Source organism: Manihot esculenta, chromosome 16 (assembly GCF_001659605.2).
Source record: "Manihot esculenta cultivar AM560-2 chromosome 16, M.esculenta_v8, whole genome shotgun sequence".
Lineage (NCBI taxonomy): Eukaryota > Viridiplantae > Streptophyta > Magnoliopsida > Malpighiales > Euphorbiaceae > Manihot > Manihot esculenta.
The window spans coordinates 29,402,977-29,421,993 of record NC_035176.2 but is presented as its reverse complement, the minus strand read 5'-3'; the positions used below and the strand labels follow the sequence as shown (position 1 = coordinate 29,421,993).

Genomic DNA, 19,017 nt, shown 5'->3' with positions numbered 1-19,017 from the left:
TACTGAAACTTGAGATTCAATTTTTTTTTTTTTCACATTCAGATAAATGGGAACCTTCCAATCAGAATTCAGAAACACCCTTCCCTAATCAGCCATGCTTATTTGCAGTAAACATATATATTTCTTTATAATTATTAAAACAAAATCTGAATAATATATATTTATCTGGAATTAATTACCTCCAAATGTATTAATTTTTAATTCAACATTTTTGGAATGTTAAGGAGAATAAAGATATAACAAAAGAAAATGAAAATCCATGGATTAATTCCTAGAAGTAACAGGGTACCTATCAATGCAATCAAGCCATGGATTCATGGAAGGCTTCTTCACACGTTTCATGGACTTCCAAACGAGGCTGTTGCACTTGAATCCAGAACCAAATGCAATTTGCCAAACTCTATCTCCTCTCTTCACCCTCTCCTTAGCTTCCAAATAAGCCAGCTCGTACCATATGCTGCTGCTCGAAGTGTTCCCAAATCTGTGCAGTGCCATCCTCGAAGCCTCTATGTTCTTATCGCTCAGCCCAAGGTTTCTCTGTATCTCATCAAGCACGATCTTGCTGGCTGCATGGACACAGAAGTGCTCGAATGCTAGCTTGTAGTCAGGGATGTAGGGCTTCGATGGCTGTGTTGCTGAAGATCCATCGTTCTTAGGAAATAAGTGTCTCCAAACTAAGGTTCCAAAGAAGAGAAGCTGCTCTGAGAATGGCAGCACCAGAGGTCCTAGTGTGGTGATGTTTGTTTTCAGTGCTTCTCCTCCTATTTCCATCAGTTGTTTGCTCACCTTTATTCCCTTGAATTTTTGGTCATCTTCTTCCTGGTAAACGCTCCTAATCATTGAACAGCATCCACCAAAAGAAAATTAGAATAGCTTGATTGTTATTTGTCATGGGTATCAACTACAACGTCAAATTAAATCAGAAATTTACTTAAAAAATGTAAACAATCACTTCTATAAAATCATATATTTATAATAACTTTATACTTTTAGCATTAAGGCTGAAACTACAGTTGCCTAAACATTAAAATATTGCAGTGAATTAGCACAAAACGAGCAAACCTGAAACTACGATCATCAGCTCCTTTATGAGTCCGGACAATGTGTTCAAGGCGGTACTTGGCACGCGGGTAGTCTAGCCGCCGGTTAGACAATAGAACAGCGGAGCAGCCCATCCTATAAAAGCAATTGGGTATAATCATGGACCGTTCCTGGCCGGAGTACCAATTATAACCCACCATCTCAGTGCTAACCACGACAGCATAATTGTTAGGATTAGCCTGCAACATGTCACGAGCAAGGTCTATAGCTATAATACCAGCACTGCACCCCATGCCCCCAAGGTTATAGCTAAGGATGTTGCCTCTCATCTTGTAGTGATTTATTACCATGGCTGACAGAGATGGGGTTGGGTTAAAAATGCTGCAGTTCACTACTAGGACACCAACGTCCTTCGGACGGACCCTTGTCTTCTCAAAGAGCTCATCAAGTGCCCCAAAGATTACTGTTGAGGCTTCCAAACGACCTTCCTTCATGGTTGCACAGTTCTCTTGTCGCATTACTGCCTTGGGGATGTAGGTTTCGTCTCCAAGGCCTGATGATTGTAAAATTTTCTTCTGGAATTCCAAGGTTGCCTCGTCGTACTTCCCTGTCTTTCTTGCCAGCTCCATGAACTCATCTTTGCTCATCTATAATATCCAAAATTTTTACAATTTAATTATTTATGTATAAATTTCAATATAAATATTGTTTTTGCATAAGTTTGAACTTATATTTGATAAGTTATTATCATATTTTCAGAATTTATGATGAGGTTTTTTTTATCCGGTGATGTGAAAACCATTAATTTGGACCAACAAATTAACAGTTGCAATAAGTGAGATTATAAATGTCGTACCAAGAAACAAAAAGAAAAGCTCTAATGGAGACAAGCAAGAAAAAAATCGTTAGTCACATCAATGTCCTGATTTTATCTTTTATATGAAAATCTTTTAGAAAGATAATTTCAAAATCTATTACTTTAATAATAACAACTATTTTCTTAATATCATATATCATGTTAAGAAAATAAAACCCAGAACTTAAGTTCACCTTATTTAAAAATTCTTAATGAAAGGGAAAGAAAATTTACCTTGAGATCGTCATGAGGGCAATAACAAGCAAAATCCAGAAGATAAATGGACCTTGGGCGAGACATGAAGTAAGCAGAAACAGTGAAGACCAAAACAGCGACGAAAGAAAGCACAGAAACGAGATCATAGCGAGCATCTTCCCAAAGCTTCTTCCAGAGCTCTTCCCTACTGAGACTTCCGACCTCAGCACTAAAAACCAGAACCAAAACGGGTATGGTGGCCAAGTAAATGGCATGGTTGATAAGGTAATGGTAGCCCAACTTAACATACTTGAGATTCACAGATTGGAGGAAGTCCGGCAACCTTCTCCTTACCCTGACGGAGAATGTGAGAGAGCCGGCGTTGGGGCCTGAGGACTCTATCCCACGGTTGACAATCTCTGTGGATAAAAGATCTCTCTCACTAGCCATGTTGAAGAAGATGTGATAAGGGTAGGGTTTAACATGCTTCTGTAATCTATATATACAAATGAATGGTTGTTGATGGTTGCAGGCAATGGAAGGTGGTGGGTAGAGATGAAATTAATGCATGCACCAACTTGAGCTGGTGTATAGTTGAGGAGTTGCAGACAGTGCCTTAAATTCTTCATTCAATGCAAGTAAAGGAAATCCAAACTGAATTCATTGGAGCGACTATCAATATAAAGTTACTAGTTAGAGGAAGGACAAAAAAACATTATTTAAAATTTTTGCACACGAATTAACAAAAATGATAAATATATTAAATTTTAATAAAAATATTATATTATCCGTCAATTAAAATGTCTGTACAAATGTGATAACATTTAATTAATGTTTTAAAAATATTTTATTTATCAAAAGGTAAATCAGAAAAAAAATTATTTAATAAAATATTAAAATCATAAAACATTACTTTTTCATTTTTAATATATAATATAATTTATTTATTTATTCTTCTATTTTTAAAATTTAATATTTTAATCTTAAATCTTAATTCCGTCAACATCAGTGGCCCTTCTGCCAAAGATGTTGATAGTGCATAGTGAAATGATCATTCTATTCATCTTTCTCTTTGCTCTCGATGTGTTCTTTTTTTTTTTTTTTTTTTTTTTTTGAAAGAAGAAGAACATAAAATAAAAATTATTCATAAATTAAAATAATATATAACTGAAATTTTAATCTCCACAAATAAAATAAAAATTTTAACAAATTTAAGATTTAAACTTCATAATCTAATAAATTTAACAAAAATCAAAATAAATAAAATTTCAATCATCAAAAATAAAAAATCAAAATATCAATCGTACCTCCTGTCGCCTGTTCTTCGCGGTCTCTCACTTATCACCGTTGATCGTCACTTGCGGCACGGGTTGCTTCCATCGTCAATCGATCTATTATCTATTGCTCTCATCGCCTGCGTCGCTCCCCTTTCTCAATGCTCCAGTTGCCTATCTTTTTTACCAAACGCATCGCTCTTATTGTTCGCTGATGCCATTGCTTGTTGTCGCCTGTCGATCCTACACCTATCGCTCTTGTCATCTGCCGCTCAGCTGCACATTACTCGTTGATCACCATTATTCGCCGCTCGAAGCAAATAGAGGAGATGAAAGGAAACCTTCTTCAACGAGCTGCAGGACCTTAAGAGTAGCCATGATTAAATGTGCACTAGTCAAATCTAAATCCTTGCGATATCAATTTGGAGAGTTTAAGGAGCAAAAAGTGAGACGAAAAGAGGATGCGGAAACCCTGTATGAGGTAAAAGAAGAAGAAAATAAAGGAAAAGATTGAAACAGAGGGAATATGGCGCGCCTGATGTAGTGAGGATGCTTTACTATAATTTTCCCTAATTATATGTATGAAGGATGAACTTGATTTAGGGATTTGAAGAGTAATAAAGATGATTTGAGAATTAAAAGAGAAGGTAATTTTTATGATAAGATAATTTTTGAAATTATATTTTGATTTTTTTATCAAATTTAAATAATGAATTTAATAAAATTATTAGATGGAAAGACTATTAATTTTTACAGAATTAAAAAGACTGAATATTAAAATTTTAAATTATTTATAGTAATTAAAATTAATCCAAATATTTTTTATCTCGAGTTTAATTTAAAAGTTAAAAAATTATTCTATTTATTTTTGAATTAAATTAATAAATGAATAGAATTAGATAAAAAAAAAAGTAAAATTCAATTTTCTTAATGTCTAACATAAATTAAGAAATTTAGGTAAAAACCTTTTAATTTTTAAATTAAATTGAATTTATTTTGTTTTCAAAGTTTTAGGTTGATGTTGGGGCCGTTATATTTATTGATCAGTTATCCTATTGGAATTAGGGCCTAAGACAATTTATTACAAAAACCTAAGAAAATTTATTACAAACAAAAGTTAATAAAACTTTGAAAGAATTATTTAAAAAATTAAAATCATTCATAATTTTTTTTAATTTTTTTTTACTATTAGAATTATATAAATTCATATGAACTAAAAGAAAATGTTAATAAGTCAACGGTACTATTATAAGAATGAATTTTGATGACTACTGGGTTTTTTCATCCCGATTTAAGACTAGACCCATGACAACAGCCCATCACCTGGAGACCCTCATGTCTCTCATGCCTTGAGACCAGGCCGTCCCAACCTTCATAGGATCCCCTCTGAGCCCCACTTTAATCTTATTTTCCGGCTCAGCTCGGAACCAGAAAGGAGATCAACCATCTGTCTTGTGGGTCCATCCATACGCGCGTCCGGGGAGAATCAGAGGCGTTACATATGGGGCATGGATATGATATTCTCGTACGTCCGAATCAACATGGTAGGGACATGTGGCCAATGATAGACAGTTTGTTATACGTCACTAGCAGACAAAAGAAAACAGATAAAAATAGGATTGCCCTCCTCAAAGCCTAAGTTTTGGTTAAATTTATAGAACCTTTGTAAAATTCTTTTTTCTGAATCTTACATCATCAAATTTAACGGCTATCATGTAAATTAAATAATTAAATATTTGTAAATAGATTATTTATAAGCATTAAATTAATGGTAAGTAAATCTTTTAAATGATATTACATATATTTTAAATTATTTACATTTTTTTAATAAAAAAAAACTATATCTGTTTTAAAAAATATTCATAAAAATTCTAAATTTCTTTTATAATTATATTTTTATTTTTTGTTCGATAAAAATACTGTATACTAATGATATTTTTACAACTATACTATCCGTTTATATTCTTATTAAAAATTAATGCAAAAAATCACTTTAGTATAAGAAAACTCTAGATTAATAAATAAAAACTCTAAATGGAGTTATTCCAAAGTTTAATCCCGAGATATAAAAATTATATTTTTATTTTTATATTTATTTTTAAATTTAAATATTACTCCAAATAAAAAAAATTTATTAATTTGAGGATTTTTTGTGGTAAGATGAGTTTTTTCATTAAAAAATTAATAAAAATATAAACGGATGATATGATTATAAAAATATTAGAATATTTTTATTAAAAAAATTATAAATATAATTATAAAAAACTATAAATTTTGAAATTTTTATATATCCCTATATATTTTGATGATTTTTAATCCATTAAAAGAAATGCATTAATTTACCGTCAACACAAATTCATAAATCTTGAATTCGTAATGTATAGCAATAGCAAGTCGACATCCCATCAAAAACCAATGCCAAAATATTTCTTTTATTGTTTAATATTCAATTTTCTGCCACTACATTTTATTTTATTTGTCTGAGCACAGAGATAATATTAATTTTATTTTTTTATTTATTAGAGTATCTCTAATTTATTGGACGAATTGAAATTATTCAGTATTAAAGGAAGTCAGTTCTGTCTTATCCATACCCAAAATTGTGATTAATTCTGCCTTGCTCACGAGTGTGACCTAAATTCGATAGACAAATAGTAGACTCTCAATTAGTTAAATTACTTAGCTATAATTGGTTAAGTTAGTCGGGTATATTAGTTTTCTGTAAATTACAAATTAATAAATCTAAGTTAGTCAGGTATATTAGTTTCCTGTAAATTACAAATTAATAAATTCATTAATTTCGTTACTGCTAACTATAAAATAACTCTTCTATAGTTGTATATAATAGGTTTGTAATAGTGATGAGGGAGAATAATTATATACGAATAAGAATTATATTCGTATTCATTCATTTCTACAAGAAAATTCAGTGCCGCTAATTCTGGAGTAACAATTATAGAACTATGATTTTCTAAATGGTGGAGACAGAACAGTGAGGAAGAATCTTCTAATGGTGGTGGAGGAAACTCTAGTAATTTCTACAAGTTTACATTTGTTCAACAAATCTCACATGCACCAACTGTCGCATCTACTTCTGAGAATGTAAATCTATTTAATCTTTCTAAAGATCAAATACAAAGATTAATGGCTCTTCTAGGTGATCAAGGAACTAGTAATGCCTCTCCGTAAGTCAATACGATAAGTATATATATAATTTCAATTTCCTTTCTTCTTATTCAAAATCAGTTCTTGAACCCTTGTCTAAATAGATCTTAGACACTGGTGCAACTGATTATATCATTTGCAACCCTTCTTTATTTGATAAACTTTCATCTATCTCAAATTCTTTTATGTCTCTGTCTAATAGACAAAAGGTTTAAGTTAAAACCACTGGTTCCGTGCAACTTAATTTCAAGATTTTGTTACAGAATATTCTTTTTATTTGAAGTCTCAAGTTCAATTTGTCATTGAATAACATGTATCTATTGTCTTTATACTTAATGAGTGTTTCATCCAGACCTCTCAATATGGATGATGATCGAGAAGGTTAAGGAAATAAATGGTTTGCTTTAGATTGAGCAACACAATCACATGAATTCTAATATTTGCTCTGCTGTTGTACTTTTAAACTCTTTTGACCGGTGACATTATCGTTTAGAACATCTTGCAGATAAAAAATTTCGGTTTTTAAAACCTGAACTACAACTTAGCAAAAATAATTCATGTCTTACTTGTCCTAGAGCTAAACAAAAGAGGTTAGTTTTTCCTTGTAGCAATAGTGTTAGCTCCGAACCTTTTGAATTAGTTCACGAGGATGTATAGAAACCTCACTCACGAAAGAACATTAATAACAATTATTATTTTTTTGACAATAATATATTATTGTTCTATGGACTTATCTCATGAAATATTTCGGAAGCTTTCCATCAATCTATTATCAGTGCCATCCTACGGTATGACAATATGTTTATCTTAAGATTTGCTCTTTTATCTCCTAAGCTCTACATAATCTCCCAATAGAAATATAACCAATTATGAACAAGCAGCTTCATAAATTAATGAAATAATTTCACTGTAAATGCAAATTGGGCTTGAGGGTATAAATTTCTATTTATTGGATGGAAATTAATCTTAGCTTGTCGTAAAGAAAAAGACAATGTTTCACCAGTTGGATGCCATAAGAGTTAATAGTGGTCCCAGTCTAGCTCTTGGACAGCAGATTCCTACACAACCATAAAAGAAGAGCTCAACAATTATGGTCCAGCAGTGTTTGGTGTTCAGTAATTGTCGACATGTGAGAGAAATTAATAAAAAGTCCATCTCAAAACAATTTTCAAGAATTCATATGCAATGCATCAAACAGGTCGCAATCACTTCAATGTTCAACCACATTATCTTTATTATTTATAATCAAGGACATGCCATTAACATATGAAATATGTCTTGCTATCCAATTGAAAATTACTTATGTATCAAAATATATTATTATTAATAAAAAAATTAAAATTTATTATAATAATATTAAAACGATAATTTTATAACCCATGTAATTGGTTAAGTAGTGAAATCAATACATTGATATGAATTTTAAGAATCATGTGCAAACAATATGGTTTAGGTTACCATCTACATCATGCCTATTGGAGTTAAAGCAACCCAACTGTGATTTTCCAGCATGTAAATTAAGCAATTAGAAAATAAATGCTCAATGTGATGGCAGGTAGCTAATTAGGGGTGAGCATTCGGTCGGTTCGGTTTAAAATCGAACCGAACCGAATAAATTGAAAATCGAAATTTTAGTATTTATGAAAAAAGAACCGAACCGATTTTGGTCAGAAATCGAACCGAACCGGTCTGATTCGGTTCGATTCGGTTCGGTTTGATCGGTTTCGATTTTTAATAATTTTTTTATTTTTTATACTTTATTTTTAATATTTTAAAATTTAATTAAAATATTTTAATCTTAATATGATTTAATTTCTCTATATTATTAAAAAAACATATTATTATCACTAATCGGTTCGGTTCGGTTTTTTCGGTTTTTTTCTGATCAAAATCGAATCGAACCGAAATAACCGAAATTTTTGAAATTAAAAACCGAATCGAATCGAACTGAAATGTATAAAAAACCGAACTAAATTTTTAAATCGATTCAGTTTAATCGATTTTTTCGATTTGAACCGAATACTGCTCACCCTAGGTAGCTACATGTGATCAAGAGAGCTTCATGTCACAGAAAGATAACAAATAAAAATTAATAGACAACTGAACTAAAATCATTATCTAGTAAATATCTGTATTTATAAAAATTATAATAATTAAATATAAATTAATATTTTTTAATTAAAAAATACCCTTAATTGGACGAGGATAATTTTGCTATATTATGATAATTTGGAATATAATCAGCGACATTTACAGTTAATACAAAATTAATATTTTATTAATTAAAAATTATAATTTTTTTTACAAAAAATTGAGCTTATAAAACACAAAAATTAATTTTAAAAAACTAGCTCGTGCATTATTCTTTCCACGAAAGTTGATAAGAAACAAACTTGAGACTGGGCCTTGTCCATCATAAACGCTCTTAGTTGGGCCCTAATGTTTTCTCTCTTTTTTTAAAAAGTTTAAATGAACAGTTTATTGTTGCATCATTCCTTTTACTCTGCATTCAGTTAATCGAATTGATCCAATTTTAACTAATCAAAATTTTATAAATTCTTAAAATATTATTTAAATTAAAATAAAATAAAACTAAATTTAATTAAAAATTTTGAAATATTCAGCCGGTTATAATAATAACAAAATTAACTGAAATAAAATAAAAGTTATTTTAAAATTATTAATTAAATATATAAATGAAAATATATAATAATAACTTTTTAATTTTAAAAGTAATAAATATAACTTATTTTAGTAAAATAATATTTATAAAATTATAAATTTATATTATTTAATAAAAATTCATTTATTTCAATTATTATTAAATAAAAATAATCTGAATTATACTTAAAATTGAATTTTTCAAAAATAATAAACCACCTGAATTAAACTAAATTGAATATATACGAAATTAATTGAATTTCATTAATTCTCGAATGAAGAGCATTCCTAATTATTCATAATTGTTAAATTATTCATATTTTCCAAACAATTTTGATAGGTTTCTCACACGGCAATTGGAGGTGTGCAAACAGTGGATTTTATTAAAAATGATTAAAACAAATCAAATTAAATCGAAATAAATCCATTCTGTTTAATTCCAATAATCAGTTCTCATATTTCCATTTTCGTTTCTATGTTGAAACTACAGATTCAACTAATTTCAAACAATCAAGACAAATCAATAAAACTTTTTATTCATAAAATGATGAAAAAAATTTCATCCATAACCAAAACCATTCACATCCAAATATAATTACAGAACAAGTTAAAGATGGAAGAAAGAATCTGTCGTGATGAAAATGTTATGGCCGTGACGGCGTTGTAAGCAGCGGTTTTGACAGGCATCGGCTGTGACACACTGTGAGCATCGGCAATAACTGGCGCTGTGAAGGAGAAATAGAGTGGTTGTGACGGGCGCTACAGACGAGCGATACAACTACTGACTGGCAGAGAGACGCGAGCTGCGGACTGGAGCTACAATGTTGCGGCTGTGGCTGGCGTTGTCGTGGCTTAGAGTTGTGAAGTGATGATGCAGTTCCAAGAAGAAAACAGAGGAAGGGTGGCTGGCAGCAGAGGAAGGGGTAAAAGAATTGGTAGGTTTTTGTGAAAGAAAAGAAAAAATATATACTAAAGAAATGAACGGCTAAGATTAATTACTAATGAACGGTTAAGATTAAAAAGTAAGAGAAAAGAAAAAATGAACCCATGACCTTCAAAGGCTAAAATACCACATTTACCACTATGGTAGACCTAGAAAACGTAAGTTGGAATGTTAATATTTTATTATATTGGTTTAATTTATTTTTAAATTTTTTAATTAAATTGAGTCGATTAAAATTTTTTAATTTTATATTAAATTAAATTAAATTATAGTATAAATTAAATTAAATTATTAAATTAATTTTTCAATTCAAATCAAATATTATTATACCGAAACTAAAATTTTTGTTGTGATATAAGTACATGTTCAAATATATCCTCCCTGAAAATAAAAACGACGGTTTTGTCATTTGTTGGATTTCTGGATGGTCCAGGGAAAAACGAGATAGGAAAAGGACCTGATTAAACAGCACAGGTAGGAAAGTTGGCATTCAAAGGAACCGAGTGAAGCAGGTGTGGTTCATTAGTTGCACGAATTGCATGAGCTGGAGGACGGAGGATCCTTTTACGTGTCGTTTTGAATGATGTAGTTTTGACTGCCTGCTTTAGTCTACAATTTTCTTGGAGAAGGTTTGACCTCGGTAGCTAGTTTTTTGTGCTCACTACGGTCAACTCACTATCCAATCAATCTCAGGATTTTGATGCTTGTATCAACTATATAGTACTGATCCTTTAAAAAGTTGATGTTATTTTAATATCAAGTTAATTTTATATAATTTTTTTCTTCTTATTTTTGTTTTTAATTTATATGATAAGATGTCTCAATATAATATATATTAACAAATAATATAATATAGTATAATTATTGATTATGATAAATTTTAAGATTTTACTAAAATTACTGATTAATGTGCAATTGTTATACATATAAAATTGTATAAAATCATTATTCACAAAAAATGAAGTTGAATTTTTAGACATGTTTAAACCATGAGAAGGATAATGGTGTTTGAGATGGTTACGAGCATAAAATTGAAATAACGCGTCTACTTAGCTTTATGAGTAATGGTTTGAACTTTCTGCACAATCCCTAATTTAGTCAAATTCAATGCAAGTCCTTTTCATGAACTAAGGTCAATCCTCCACAAAACGACAAAGAAAAAAAATTTTAACTATTAATTACTTTTCTTTTTATAAGGTTTTTTTTTCATATAGTTAATTGAGTCAATCGTTTGTCAAATGCTTTTTATTTGTCTAAACTCAATTATTATGGATCAAATTAATTATAAAATATAAAAAATAAATTTATTATGAAAAAAATAATACTCATATATTTATATTTTGAAATTGATTATCTATAATAAATCAAACTGATGATAATTGGATTTTGGACACCTCGATTCTGATTGAAATCGTGCTGAAAAAGTCAAATTTTAATTTTATTAAGACCCAATATATAGGTTTGCTTCACATATAAGTCCAAACTTCACTTTAACGAGTCAGACTGGACTCGAGTCTACACATGAGAAGTCTAGCCATGTTTATCCCTCTGACTTTGTGAGACAACAAACCCCGTGATATTCGAAATTGTGTCAATATGGCGCCATATAAAATTAAATGGCCGCCTGATGATGAAAAATGACACAGTATGTTCGTACGTACGACCAGCGTGACTGTGACAGGAGGTATAAACATAGGACGATGGTTATACGTCACTAGAGGATAAATGGGAAAAGGAATAAAGGAAGCAGAGGAGAGACAAACCAGACCAAACTTATCAAACTACACCTTGAGTCTACCTTTTACTAGATCTCAAGACATCAATTGGCGCCGTTTATGAAAACGAATGAGATCTTTTCATTACCGGAGTTTTCATCCTCATTTCACCTACTGAGATCCATATGACCAACCACGACAACCATGCTGAAAACACCCCAAATGACCTGAGTTCAACTTTGGAAAGACCACAATTCTCATTCTCTAGCTCATTCGCCCCATTAAACCAGCCACCTATATTGTTTAACTCGTCATTGAGCCTAGCTAGAACCATGCCTCAAACTACCTTGTCTGACCAAGAGTTGTAAAGTATGGCTCTCCAGTTACAGAACACTGCCCGATAGCTAGGCCAGATGTTGCAACAGAGAGGGCTCAACACTCCGTTGAGAGTACTACCTATAGCCGAGGGGCTCAATGTCAATGAGCCCCAACCCACGTTAAACTATCAAGCCCCTCAGCAGAACAATAGGAGAACAGATGACAGAGATGGAGAGGCTAGTCGAACAAACGAGCCGATAGCTAGAGCAAGAAGTAAGGTAGTGAGAGAGCTCATTGAGAATGATGGAGCTGAGGGCTACTCCTCTTAGACAGAGGAAATATTGAAGAGTAAAGAGCTAGAAAGAAACTACCACTTAGAGAAAAGGTCCAGAAGGGAAGACATAGATGTAGATCAAAAGCTAGAAAGGTTGAAAGAGTAACTACTGACAGAGTTAGGAGCACGAGACAAAAGCAGTCTCCTGTTGCCAATCTTATCACCATTTATAAGAAGGATTCAACAAGAAACTATTCCAAAAAAGTTCATAATGCCAACCATGGTAGTCTATGATGGGATGGGAATCCTTGGGAGCATGTCTTGAACTATAAGACATTCATGGAACTGTAGACCCTCTCGGATGCCTTGATATGTAAGGTTTTTTCCACCACCTTAACAGGACCAGCCAGGGCATGGTTTAGCAGCTTGGAGGCAGGAAGCATGAAGAGCTTCATAGACCTGGCTAGTGTATTCATTAGCATATTCATCACCAGAGTTCTTGTAGAAAGAAAAATGAGCTACTTAGATACCGTTTGGTAGAGGAGGAATGAATCATTGAGGGAGTATGTTCGCCAATAGTAGAAGCCATGTAAAAGGACATAACCTCCTCAGAGTTTTTTGGGTCGCTATGTAGAAAGCTCCTCACTTCCCTGTCAGAGCTAATGAAGAGGGCCGAGAAATATATAAGGCAAGATGACGCCTTGATTACTAGCCAATTTGCCAAAGACGATAGAGACAGAGGAAGGGGTTGTCCTTGTAGGCTCCGTACTGCGAGCCCATTTAGCAGCCCTGCTCTCAATAGCAGGCTCTGAGGTCCAGGCCCGCTTGCAAGCTGCCTCTCCAATCAATATAGCCCCTACTGCTTGAAGAGGTGAGATGTCTAAAGGGGCAACTCCAGCGCCCTCCTTCGAATTGCTCTCGGCGGACTCGCTAAGTGCGATGGGCTCCTTAGAAGTCTGTTTAGGCTGGAGCCGATGCTTTGGCAGGAACGGATGTCCTCAAGGTTCTAGACCGAGAACCCCCTGCTACAGGGACCAACGCCAAAGTAGGGGCAGGGGCAGTAGAATGGTTAATAGTTGCTGGGTCCATTGCCTGAAAGATCTCTCGGGTTAGATAGACCACCATCTTATTGGCCTTAAAGACTGCTAGAGTCACCTTCATGCTTTCTCAAGATAGGGTGAATTTCTTTGGAAGCTTGATAGTGTCCATGAATGCGATAGAAGCTGAAAAGAAAATACCAACCCGGTTAAAACTCAAAGCAACAGGAGGAAAATGTAGCAAGAAAGAGAAACAAAAAAAAAGTAATACCAGCTTCCCGACAGTCCCGAAGGTTAGAAATGAATATGCACTTCTCGACGTCATATTTCTTCCTTACAGAGGTCAGTCAAAGAAGGCAGACTTAGTCCAATAGGGTCAACCTGGGAAAGTCGTTGCATCTCTAAGGGACTTTCTCCCAAGAAAGATCAACATCCCAGTTGATCCCCGAGCTCTTTTTCAGCTCAACTACCACAAAGGCCTCAACTAGTCTTTTATCGAGTCCTTATACCCGGCGAAGATGGACAACTTTGCCCGGAAACCAAAATAGAAAAACCCATGGTTGGACCTAAAGAGGCAAACGAAGGTATAGAACAACGTAATAGAGAGGGGAAAAACTCCAATACAGATAGACGAACTCAAAGTAGCACATGAATAGGATGAAATTAGGAGACAGCATACAGAGAGCCACTCCGAAGTGATGGAAGACTTCGATTAAGAAAGGGGTAAAAGAAAAGGTCAATCCGAAAATCGCGTTGCTTGACAAAAAAAATCAAGTTGTGCCTCCTGCTAAGCGTCTATTAAGCCCACAGGAGGCCGATTGGGAAGGATAATATTTTCATTGGGAAGGGGAGCCCTAATCCTATAAATAGTGGTATCAACGTATTTGCTGAAGAAGTAATTATAAAGGAAAGAAGGGGTGATGGAAGACACCAAACCCACAACATCAGAGACTCTGACGGAAGTTATGAGAAGAGTAAGATATACCTCAAATTGAGAAAGTAGGAATTACAGATAAGGAGAGTAAGGTAGCAGAAGCAATGCAAAAGGTAGAATCATGAGTAAAATCAAAAGTACAAATTTGAAATGAGTAAAGACGAAGAGAAGACGTTTTAATGAAAGCACTCCTAGAGCCACACAGTAATAATTGGAGTTTTGAAATTTACCCCCTCATTAATCATAAAATAACTAATGGGGCACTTGATAATTATTGGGACTTGGATATCTAGACCACGTCTAAGCCCATAAGGGAAGGCTAAGCCGTAACCTCACTAAATACATAGACTATCTACCAATGTGCGGCTCGGGTCTTGTTGAGGTAGGCCAGTTAGAGCAAGGCTCAAGCCTGCTTGTGAGAGGGTCAGCCCAATCGACTTGATAGGTCAGTGGAGCAACAGACCTTTAGACATTTGTGATCGTATCTACATGGCGCCATAGGAAATTAAATGGCCGCCTGACGATAGGAAAAGACGCAGTACGTCCATACGTACGGCCCAACATGACAATGACAGAATGTACTATAGTAGGATAATGGTTATATGTCACTAAAGTATATGTAAAAAAAAGAATAAAACAGGAAAGAATAAGCCAACCAAATTAAATTTTACTAAAATACACTTTAAACCTATCTCTATTGAATTCCAAGACCTCACATATTTTTGAATACTGCTCTTGTCCACTTATGTATTTATTGGAGAAGTTCAATTTAGCATTTTTTTTTTCAAATTAATTCAGAATTTTCTATAAAGGTAAAATTGAACATTTACCCATTTAAATTCCTGTCACTTAACCTAAAATCCCCTAGAAGTTTCTATAAATCGTAATTTTATTTATTTAAAAATAAAAATGATTGTAAATATATTTTTATTAACATTAGTTAATTGATTAATGATATAAAATAAATATTATATTTTTCGATTACTTCAGCCATAAACATAATTAATAATTTTCATTTTTATTAGGTATATTTTTTTTTCTCAATTTTAAATTTAGCTCAATTAGTATGTTGGAGTTTATAAAAATTTAATTAACTAAAAAATTGGTTCAAAATTCAATTTTATTAATTAAACACACGTCTTTAATGCTGGTGGGGAAGTAAGATAGTGATTATAAAGGAAATAAGCTAAAATATTGATATTTTCATCCTTCTCATACAGGTGGATTTATTTTCTTTTTGTTTTGTCTTAATAACTAATTACATTAATTTACATAATTCTCTTTCCTGGAATCTACCACTAAAAATAGTATAATCGAAAAAAAAAACGAAGGAAAATAATAATATAAATGTTTGGAAAATGTATAAATAATTATTCTATGAAATATATTGATAAGGTAAATAAATTGGAAAGTTGATTAATATGTTTTGATTTTTTTCAAAGGTATAAGTAATTTTTAATGAAATAAGAGATTGAGAGCTGCTAGAGTGAGAAAGTGATAGATCGTGAGTCTTGTGAAAGTTGATTTATTTTTTTTAATGGAGTAGAGGCTTTTGCCTTTATTTTTTATTTAGAGATATATAATTTTTAATTTTTTTATTTTGTTATTTCCGTTATTTGTGGTTTGTATTGGAGATAGATTTATTTGATAGATTTATTTTATGGATTTTATCTATATCCATAAGAGGATTACCATTATAGATGATATTGATAATTCAAGATCGTATTGTTATGTCCAGTAATTTTTATTTATAAAATTTATAGTAGTTGTGAGTTCTGTCGCATTATTTTGTAAAGTGATGTAGTTTTCAGCTTAGTTTGAATTTGAGATTCTAGAGTGAGAAAGCGATAGATCGTGAGTTTTGTGAAAGTTGATTTATTTTTTTCAATAAAATAGAGGCTTCTGCCTTTATTTTCTATTTGGAGATGTATAATTTTTAATTTTTTTTATTTTCATTTGATATTGTTTTCATTATTTGTGGTTTGTATTGGAGATAGATTTGTTTTATGAATTTTGTCTATATCCATAAGAGGATTACCATTATAGATGATATTGGTAATTCGAGATCGTATTATTATATCCAGCGATTTTTATTTATAAAATTTATAGCAGTTGTGAGTTCTGTCGCATCATTTTGTAAAATGATGTAGTTTTCAGTTTGGTTTGAATTTAAGATTTAATGTGAGTTTGGTTTGAATTTGAGATTTAATGTGGAATTAGCGATACGTGTTTGGTTTGATTGAAGTTAGATTTAATTATTTTTTAATTTTTTTTTTATGTTTTTAAAATTTTTTATATATCTGTCTTTAAATTAGAATGTATATTTTTTTATTGCATATCTATATATTGAATTACAAATTGTTATTTGAGTGTATTGACAATGATAAATATACGTTTGATGAATTGTTGGTACATTTAAAGATGACGAAAGAGATAATCGGTGGTTATTTCATTGCATAGTTTGGGTTTGGACTGTGGATTTGTAGTTTGAGAATGTGGAGTTTATGTTTTCAGACGTAGATTGGAATTTTTTTTTTTAATAATGTATTTTGATTTTGATCCATGAAATCTTTTAATACAATGAAAATGGAATATTAATTATTATATGCAAGTAACATCGATAAACAAGGCAAGCGCTCAGTCTCCGCGCTTCACGCGTGTGACGGGCCAGTTTTCAGACAACCGGAAAAGTATACAAAGCAGTGTCTCCCGCCAAAAACAGTTGTCCGTTAGTTGCCATTTAAATCTTAAATAATAATAATAATAATAATAATATATTTTTGAATGACACGTCACATAAAGAACATTAAAATTCGTATTCACTGACGTCAAACAAATTAATTCCTGGTCCCATTTTGTTAATGCTACGTGTAAAAAGCGAAAAAGAAAAACGAAAATCTCTGCCCTACGTGGAATAGTTTTTGCATTTACGTGGATTATAAGGACCAGGAAAAGTATATTATTATTAATTAGATTAATGCTAATAAGATTTAGTAGTAAAATATTAAAATAATGACACATTATTTTCAATTTGTTTAATTAATTAATTTAAAAAAATCAACGTTTAAATATTTTAATAATTTAGTCTCAGGTAAAATATTCACAAAATTTTTTATTTAAATTTTATGAAAAAATTAGTTAATTTAGATGGATGAACATGTAAGTTGACCTTATTATGATAATATAGATACGATGACTGTTGGACTATGACACTCTATTGTTAAGTCTAGAAAAAAAAGATCATAAAATTTATTAAAATTTACTAAATAAACTAACTCATTATTACATCGTTGAATTACAGCTAACTCATTATTATACTGTTCAATCTGTAATTAAAATAGGTTAAGCTAATTATGGATCGGACTCATCAGAAAAAAGTTTAATTCACTTTATGTGATGAGCAGGGGAGAGCATATTTTGGTCTAAATCGAAAAATCGAATCGAACCGGTTGATTTCAATTTTTCGATTCGATTTTTCGAAATAATTGGTTTGGTTCTGTTATTATATTTAAAATTATTCAGTTTTCGGTTCGATTCGATTTAAACATGTTAAATAACTGATAAAATCGAAAAATCGATTTAGTGGCTACGCCCAAGTCTAAGCCCGAACCCAAGCCCTCCTTTTGGCCTCTCGTACCCAACCCAACACCCTAACCCCTCCATCCCTTTCGGCCCCAAACCCAACCCAACAGATTTCGGTTTGAACTGAATCGAATCGAACCGAATTGATTTTTATCAGTTTGATTCGATTCGATTCGATTATATCTTCATAATCGATTTTTTCGATTTTTAAAATTTTAACATTTTGATTTTTGATTTTATATATTCGGTTCGATTCGAAACCGAACCGACCGATTGCATAGCTCTAGTGATAGGGTATACAAGAGCAATTAAATAAAATAAAATTAAATTAAATTAAAATTATAATAATTAATTTATATATTATTATAATATAAAAAATAAATAATAATTTTAAAATAAAAAATTATAAGATAAAAAAAATTATTTATTTTCCTTAAATCAAGAAGGAATTTTTTTTGACGTAATAAAATTAAATTGAGAAGTAAAACTTAAGAAGTTTCCAATCAAATGTAAATAAAGTTATCAAATGTAGTCTAAATAATTAGAATTAATTTTCTAACCATTATTAATTAATTAATGAGACTGCTTAGATAAACTAAAAAAACTTATAAAATCAATATGTACAATGAAGAAACAATATTAAACATTCATGAAAGAGGTTTTGATTTGGGAAAAAAAAGATAGAAACAACGCAATTAATTAAAAATTGTATATATAGATTTTTATTATTTATTTATTTTCAACAAAAACATTTTATTAATACTTAAAAATTACAAGTTATTAATAGTATTTTAGCCTCATTTTAAGTTTATTTTTTAAAATTAAAAAATAAAATAAAAGAATAAAGTATTAAGAATAACTACAAACAGTAGGGCGCTCGACTGTCAATTTTCAATTTTTTTTTTCCTTGAAAAGGACCAAAGCGTTTTTCAATTGAAACGAATCAGAAGCGCTGGGCCGCGAGTGCGCCAAACCTGCTACAATATTTAAAAAAAAATACAAATTCATTATTGAATAATATA

At 31.4% G+C, this 19,017-nt stretch overlaps 1 protein-coding gene across 1 annotated transcript; it reads right to left on the bottom strand.

Annotated features, from left to right (window-relative positions):
• Positions 1 to 134: 134 nt before the first annotated feature.
• Positions 135 to 2,576, bottom strand: LOC110604027 (3-ketoacyl-CoA synthase 10). Its single transcript, XM_021742056.2, has 3 exons — positions 2,132 to 2,576; positions 1,063 to 1,688; positions 135 to 832 (listed from the first exon to the last, which is right to left on the bottom strand). Exons 1-3 carry the CDS (start codon positions 2,540 to 2,542, stop codon positions 265 to 267), a joined length of 1,605 nt encoding a protein of 534 aa, XP_021597748.1. The 5' UTR covers positions 2,543 to 2,576; the 3' UTR covers positions 135 to 264.
• Between the last annotated feature and the right edge of the window lie 16,441 nt (positions 2,577 to 19,017).

Coding starts and splice junctions, on each gene's coding strand:
- LOC110604027 (XM_021742056.2), bottom strand. CDS start 2,542: ATGGCTAGTGAGAGAGATCTTTTATCCACAGAGATTGTCAACCGTGGG. Junction 1,689..2,131: donor GCCCTCATGACGATCTCAAG/GTAAATTTTCTT, acceptor TGGATATTATAG/ATGAGCAAAGATGAGTTCAT. Junction 833..1,062: donor GCTGATGATCGTAGTTTCAG/GTTTGCTCGTTT, acceptor TTCAATGATTAG/GAGCGTTTACCAGGAAGAAG.